The sequence below is a fragment of the Nicotiana tomentosiformis genome, chromosome 5 (genome assembly GCF_000390325.3).
Source record: "Nicotiana tomentosiformis chromosome 5, ASM39032v3, whole genome shotgun sequence".
Classification (NCBI taxonomy): domain Eukaryota; kingdom Viridiplantae; phylum Streptophyta; class Magnoliopsida; order Solanales; family Solanaceae; genus Nicotiana; species Nicotiana tomentosiformis.
In genome coordinates this window covers 107,496,406-107,504,214 of record NC_090816.1, presented here as the reverse complement: position 1 = coordinate 107,504,214, position 7,809 = coordinate 107,496,406, and the positions used below count along the sequence as shown (strand labels likewise).

The following is a 7,809-nucleotide window of genomic DNA, read 5'->3' as shown; positions in this document are numbered from 1 at the left end:
TATTTAACATAGTTTCAATTTTAATATATTTTCAATTTTAATGTATTTTCAATTTTAGCAACATCAAATATTTTATATTTGCACCTTTCATTTTTTATGATGGTTATATCTTTTTCATACAATTATAACTCATAATAAAATTAACTACCAATTTTACATTAAAAAAAAGATGCACGATAATTAATTTTTTAAAATTATACGTCAAAGTTAAGATGAAAAATTAATTAGGTAAATATATTATATAAACATAATTAAGCGTATATAAAAAGATAAATTAAAAGATTAAATAATAATAATAATAATATTTTAATGGGAGAATAGTAAATGGAGAGATGAATAGTGTGTCCCCAAATTTGGGGAGACACTATTCACTCCCCATTTTGGGGACAAAAATGGGGGAGGGTTGGAGTGAAATTTCCCCATTTTTTGAAATTTCCCCATTTTTGACCCCATTTTGGAAACAAGGTTCGAGTTGCTCTTATAAGCTACTCCCTTCATCTCATATTAATAGTCATGGTTACTAAAAAAAATTATCTCAAATTATTTGTCATTTTAGAAATTCAAGACAAAATTGATTATTTTTTTTTTTTTTATCCTTAGTAATAATTGTTTTTGAAGATAGAGATAACACATAAATAAAATAAATATCCAACGAAGAGAGATTATATCTTAAGACATAAATAAGGGTAGAATAGTTTAATCTCTTTCCTAATTAATATTTCTTAAGGGCGTGTAAAAGAGAAACACGACACATAATATAAGACGAAGGGAGTACTTTTTAAAAGCCAATCCAAACACCCTCTTAATCATAATTAATTGATGTACATACTCACTTTAATTGTGCATGACCTATTTTGTACCGGTGTAAATAAAAATCGGGAAATAGGTGATATCGACTTGAACGAATGTGTATTAATCAGTGAGAAATAATGTGTCTAACTTGTACGTCGATTTACAGTACGATTTTCCCAATTATTGCGGTTTGTCCTCATTTAAATAAATAACTCATAAAATTTGCTACGCATTTGATCCATATACCAATTTAATTTTGACAGAAACAGAGAGTTAATGTAGAAATATGTTCTTCTAGTCATTTTCAAGGATATTTTATAATTTGTCGGGCCAAATAATTAATACTCCTCATATAATTGAAAATGCCATAATTGGTTGAATCACGTAGGGCCAACTTCCCTTGTTTTTTGATAGGGAAACAAGAGAATATTGTCTAATTACATTTTCTAACAGTCACACAAACTATCTTTTTTTTCTCAAATAATTGATACGTGTCATACTCTTTCTTTTTTTTGGTAATATGAAATTTTAAAATTGCAATTTGTTATTGTTCATCGAATTTGAAATTTGCAATTTGTTATTCTTTCTTAGAGTAAGAAGAACAGTATTCTCTTTTCAGACTAGTTAAATTAAGACTTTTGGAATGAAATAAAAATATTTCCAACTAAATAATTAGATGACATAACCAAAAATATTTATTTACTTATACTTCTTTTATTCCTCAATAATTATAGATTGGTTTTTACCAAAAATTGGATTGGTCGGACCACGTCAAACGAAATTATTTCCTTGTCTAGTCCACTGTTTGTTTTAAGGAAACTCAAATGTTGCCGGTCCAATTTTAACAATTGGTTAGTGCAGAAAACCCTTTTCTTTCCCCTTCTTCCCACATTCCCCCCTCAAGATTACATTTAAAGCAAAATTCAACAAATATACCAATGTAGATAAATGCTAAGAAATTACAGTTTCTATAATGCCTTTGAATATTCAAATTTGCCTTTGAATTAAGTGAAATAATACCTTAACCTTTCATTAATAATTGGTTTCAGGAATACTTTATCATTACAAAAGTGGCACACATATAACCTTATGAACGGACAAAGCACTAGTTAGCATCTAAATATTAGCTGATTAGCACCTGGAACTGCCACGTGTCTCCACGTGGCCAACTATTAATGAAGGGCATATTTAAACTGTTTCATAAAGTTTAGGGGCAAGTTCATTATTTTTAATTCCTTTCACTTCACTGCCTTTCATCTTCCAAAAAATCACCTCATACAGTTACTTTCTGAGTAAAAAATTCTTCTCATTTGCAAAACCAACTCCTCAAGAGTTGTTATGGAAAACACAAAATAATTCATATAAATAATCACTGTATTATTATTGGTCGTACAATAATTTTAAATTTTTATTCATTACATAAATAATGCTTTCATCATAATTTCAAAACAAACCTCAAATTAAACGACTCTTATTGTTTTATGCCACGTATACTCATGGTTGATTATCACCCACAAGCTGCCACTTGTCCTAATGTTTATGGTTACTTAAATGTGGCAATAGAGTATTTCCGTGCCTAATAATGCAATGCATTTTATAATGTCAAAATTATTTTTGCGCCAAGATATTAATGTAGGGAATATCCATTGTATACATGCTAAGGAAGAGCATGGACATCAATCAATTGTGTAACCTTAAAAGGAGAAAATGATAATGTTATTATTTAGGAAGTCAATTAGTAGTTTTTTTTTTTAATACGACTTTCTTAAAAAGTTTTAACCATAATTTAACTGTTAAATCGTGTGAAATATAATACTTTTATGTAATTTTAAAGCAAGAAATCAATGTCTCAATTTTATACAAAAAATTAAATTAGATATTTTCGTACACCGAACTCGATCATTTTTTATTTTTTTTTACTTTTATTTGTATTTCAAGTATGAGCTACTTAAAGATTTTTTTTTTAGAAGTGCATGAAAAAATAAATCTACAAATGACTTCCCCAACGAGGAAATATGCCAATCTTATGTGTTCCCCTTCTAGGAAATATGTCAATCTTAAAAGATCTAGTTGTCCCAAAGTACTATTGAAGAGAACAAGAATAAGACATTAGAATAAACTAATGTTAGCTTAAGTTGTCCCTAATGTCTTTATAGAATTTGAAGGGGCGTTAGGTAGGGGGAAGGTTGAGATTAGGGTGGACAAAAGGGCACCAAAGTACAAAAGATCAAATGTATATTAAAGTTGCTTATCTCAACTGAAAAAACACAGCTTTATTAGTACTTACCTAAAAAGGAAAATCTAAAATAAGATAGCAAAGTAGGACTTGCAGCTTGGTGGATAGAATGTGCTCATAGTCTCACGCTAATATCAACTTTTTAACACCATATATATATATATGTCTTTTCATGCTCTTGAGAGGACTAAAAAACCTTTTGACCTAAACACAAAGATAATTAATCAATCTAGTTTTTGAACCCCTAATGCATGGTATGGGAGTTTTGCTTTTAAGTCTGAAATACTATATTAAGGTTCTTTAATTATAATTCCAATAATATATGCAATTAATTCACTTATAATAATCTTTTCAAGTGCGAGCTAGCTTGATAAGAAAATTTCCTTCTTTAATCCCTTAGTTGATTGAAAGTAATGGAAAGAAATAATTTCTTCTTTTGTTTCTTTAAAGTTATTATGTACTCATTAGTCTAATTATATGACAAAATGTTTGACTGAGTACAAACTTAAAAAAGACTTTTGACACATAAAAGGATTATATGCAATGTATTAAAATTACTTTTATCATTAAAATTTAATGTAAAGTGTAAGAATTCCACATGTTAGTTTCTACTTCCTTTTCTAAATAAAAATCAATCAGCTAGTGCCAACAAGTCATATTAGCTGGTAGAGATCAGTACTAGTAGTTTTCAAAAGTCAAAGGATCACTAAAGTATATACTAGTATATATTAGGCACGTAACTCCCTATACTTTGTAGAACCTAGGTGTGTTTTATTGTCTTAAGATTATAGGAGTAGCTACAACTTTTACTTCTTAATACTAACATTCGATGACCATAAGGCCATGCATGTTGTACTTCTTGTTTTCTTAATTAGTCCTTTCTTTTGGATAATAAAAAACGATTACTTGTCTTTTAAGTCAAAATTGCTGTACCTTTTATCTTTCCGACCTAAAATAAAAGTAGAATAGATTACACATTAATGACAAGAAGTCCTTAAAACCTAAATATACAAAGAGAAAGTGGTGATGCTTTAAATCTCATAGCAAGAAACTTTGGCATTTTTCATGTATTATTTCACTTTATGACTAGACCAAGATCTCATTAGCATATAGAACACGTTAAACTAAAGTTTCTAACTGATTTCTTCTTCAAAGTTGCAATGTCGTAAGAATTATTTTATCTTAAAACATTTTGATGATTAACACTCAATATGTGTTTACACTTTTAGTCATCTTACCAAACTTTGCTAACTTAATTGTATTAAAAACTCAATTCCTTTGTACAAAAATAATTCTTAATTTCACCCGGTTATATGGTGAAAAGAAATCAAGATAGTATGTCGCTTTCATATTATCAAACATGATAGGTTATGTGCCCGGTTATGTTTTGATGATCTAACAAACTTAATGATAAGAACCAGATGGAGAACCTGTTACACATCCTCAAAGTGCTCAAGATCAACAAGTCTCAAGTCGGCCACAAGTTCCAACAATCAGAGTCAAAGAGACGACAAAGGGAACATATGGACATCAGCTCCCTTGCTGACTGTACCAGTCAACTGCTCACAGTTGTAAAGTCACTGCAATTGTTCCTCTGCACACACGCAATAGTGTGAACAATGCAACAACCACTTTCTAGGACATGCCTTGTACCGGATATTCCTTGCATCATCCAAGTGACATCACTTGGATATTATTAACATGAAGCAATGAGGAAAATACACACTTGCACATTCCAGAATTAATCAAGTCTTCTCTCAAGTGTGTTGCCATCATGCAAGTGATTTTCATGCTTCAAAAATAAAGAACAATATAACGAAGGACCAGTTTTCAGCATTGTGTTATTATATGTCCCTAGTTGTGTTACACCTTTGTTAGAGTGATTTACTTATAATTTCTACTTAGCTTAGCTAGAAGCATTGTGTAGGAAACCAATTATAAAACCATAAACATTGTGTTTGTGTCTTGGCTAGAGTTAGTCGAGTTGTGAACTTTGCAGTAAAATTAATACAAAGAGGCTTGTAATAGAGTTATTACATGTGAGTGATGGATTAAGAGTTTAACTCCTAGGTTACAATAAGTTGTAATCTAAAAGTTGCTCGATTAGTGAAGTTGAAATCCTATGAGTGTAGGTCGTGGTTTTTAATCCCGTGAACTGGGAGTTTTCCACGTAAAACTTTGTTGTGTCATTTACTTATCTCTTATTGTGTGTATTCCGTGGGAACTGATAGAAAATCAGGTTCTCTATACAAATTGGTGGACCCTAAGATTCTATCAATTGGTATCAGAGAGGTTCTTTCTATCAGGCTAACACCTAGAAAGGATCCAAATGGTTGCTCCGCCAAAATTTGAAGAAGGTTACTTAACCTACAGACTACCAAGATTCAATGGACAATACTATGGATGGTGGAAGACAAGGATGCATGGCTTTATCATGGCTGAAGATTCAGAGCTATGTGATGTTATCTGTAATGGAGCCTCTGTCACTATGAAGACCATTGGTGAACCAGTGGTAACAGTTCCCAAGACAAGGAATGAATACAACGATGCTAACCGCAAAGTTATAGAGAAGAACTTTCGAGCAAAAAAGATCTTCGTTTGTGGTATTGGACCAGATGAATACAACGGGATCTCTGTCTGTCAATCAGCCAAAGAGATCTGGGAAGCTCTCCAAATAGCACATGATGGAACAACTCAAGTCAAGCAGTCGAAGATCGACATGCTCACTACTGAGTATGAACTCTTCAGGATGAAGAATGATGAATCCATTCAAGACATGTACACTCGATTCACCTCCATCATCAATGAGCTTCACTCTCTGGGAGAAATCATTCCAAGGAACAAACTTGTCAGGAAAATACTTAGTTTACTACCTAGTTCATGGGAAAGCAAGGTCAATGCTATCATAGAGGATCTGCAGAAGCTAACCATTGATGAACTTATTGGAAATTTGAAGACATATTAAATGAAGAAAAAGAAGGACCATGAAATAAGAGAACCCATGAAGGAGAAGAACCTGGTCCTTAAGGCAGACAATAATGACTCAAGTGGTGAGGATGCTGAGATGGCTTACCTGACAAAGCGATTTCAAAAAATGGTTCGCAGGAATGGAGGTATTCCAAAAAGGGGTAGCTCCAACAAGCCAAGAGGGTATGACTTATGTCATAAATGTGAAAAGTCAGGACACTTCATCAAGGAATGTCCTCTCCTCAAGCAAGACCAGTACAAGCACAACACAGACAAAGCAGCCAAGAGGAACTCGGTTCCTGACAAAAGATTCAAAAGAAAAGAAGTCGCTGACAATGTTGTGAAATAAGCTCTTGCTGCATGAGGAGATTCTTCCAGCGAATCTGGAGAAGATGATGCACAATGTGATACCTCGATGATGACAGTTGAAAGTGAAGCAGCTGAATATGACTCTATCTTTGCCCCGATGGCAAAATCTGACGATGATGAAGATGATGATGATGATGAGGTAAAATTTCTAGACGTTCAAATAAATATGAAGTCTTACTCTTAGAAAAAACTTGTATGTTTGGCAAATGTTTTCATTGATGCTTATTACAGTCTTATAAATGATAAAATACATTAACTATGGAACTAGGAGAGGTAGAAAATGAGAGAGATGATCTGGTAATCGTTGTGGCTGACCTAAAAGAAACCATCAAGGTTCTAATGAAAGAAAATTATGTTCTGATTAAAAAAATTGAAGACGTAGAAAATGAGAGAGATGACCTATTAATAGTTGTCATGGACCTAAAAGAAACAATAGAGGTATTAAAAAGGGAAACAGTTCTGGGATTATCCAAAAGGGAAAGGAAGTTGCAAGTGAGACACACATTAAGCTTGAAAATGAACTCAAATCTGTGAAATCTAGTATGTGTGTTGAACTTGAAAGAAACAGACAACTTCAAAATGATCTAGGCAAAGTTAAAAATGACCTAGAAAAATCTCTAAAGTGGACCTGGTCCTCTGATACAATTACTGCCATGTATGCAAGCAATGGTGGGAACATGCAGGGAGTCAGGTTCCAAAAGGAAAAGACTCCCTACAATCCGCATAGCAAGTATGTTACTGTCCCTGACAACTGACTTTGCACCCACTGTGGCAATACTGGATACTTTAAAGAAAACTGTAAGGCTAGAATTTAGTCCTAACAGAAAAAACATGTTTTTGCTGAAAAGGTAACTGCTGCTAAGGAACTTGGTCCCTCCATTAAAAAATGTGTATTGCCTGCCCGGACAAGAAGAAGCTTAATTCGCCCTTTTCTTCACTACAAGGGACCCAAACGTGTTTGGGTTCCTAAGTCTAATCATTGATTCTCTTGTGCAGGAAGTAGTGAAAGAAAGCAGCCAAAAATGGTACATGGATAGTGGTTGTTCCAAGCCCATGACTGGAAGTATCGATGAATTCCTTTCACTCAAAGCCTTGCAATGAGGGAGTGTGTCCTTTGGCAATGACAAAAAAGGATACATTTTGAGAGTAGGAAGAATTGGGAAGACACTCACCCACTCAATTTAAAATGTGTATTATGTGAAAGGCTTGAAATATAGCCTACTAAGCTTCTCTCAAATCTATGACAAAGGAAACAAAGTGGAATTTGTGTCAAAAATCTACACAGTCACAAATTTTGTGACCAGTGAAGTGGTCCTGATGACAAAAAGATACAAAAATATTTATGTTGCTGATTTTGAGTCCTTGCACAATCGAGATCTCATATGTTTGAGTGTTATTGATGATGATGCTGAACTGTGGCACAGAAGATTGGTACATGCAAGATT

General features: G+C 32.9%; 1 protein-coding gene across 1 annotated transcript; it reads left to right on the top strand.

The window, feature by feature from the left end:
• The first annotated feature begins 5,357 nt into the window (after positions 1-5,357).
• LOC138892958 (uncharacterized) lies at positions 5,358-5,993 on the top strand. Its single transcript, XM_070176719.1, has one exon. It carries the CDS (start codon positions 5,358-5,360, stop codon positions 5,991-5,993), a length of 636 nt encoding a protein of 211 aa, XP_070032820.1.
• The last annotated feature ends 1,816 nt before the right edge of the window (positions 5,994-7,809 follow it).

Bases quoted from the DNA above. Each gene is read 5' to 3' on its own strand.
- LOC138892958 (XM_070176719.1), top strand. From the start codon at position 5,358: ATGGTTGCTCCGCCAAAATTTGAAGAAGGTTACTTAACCTACAGACTA.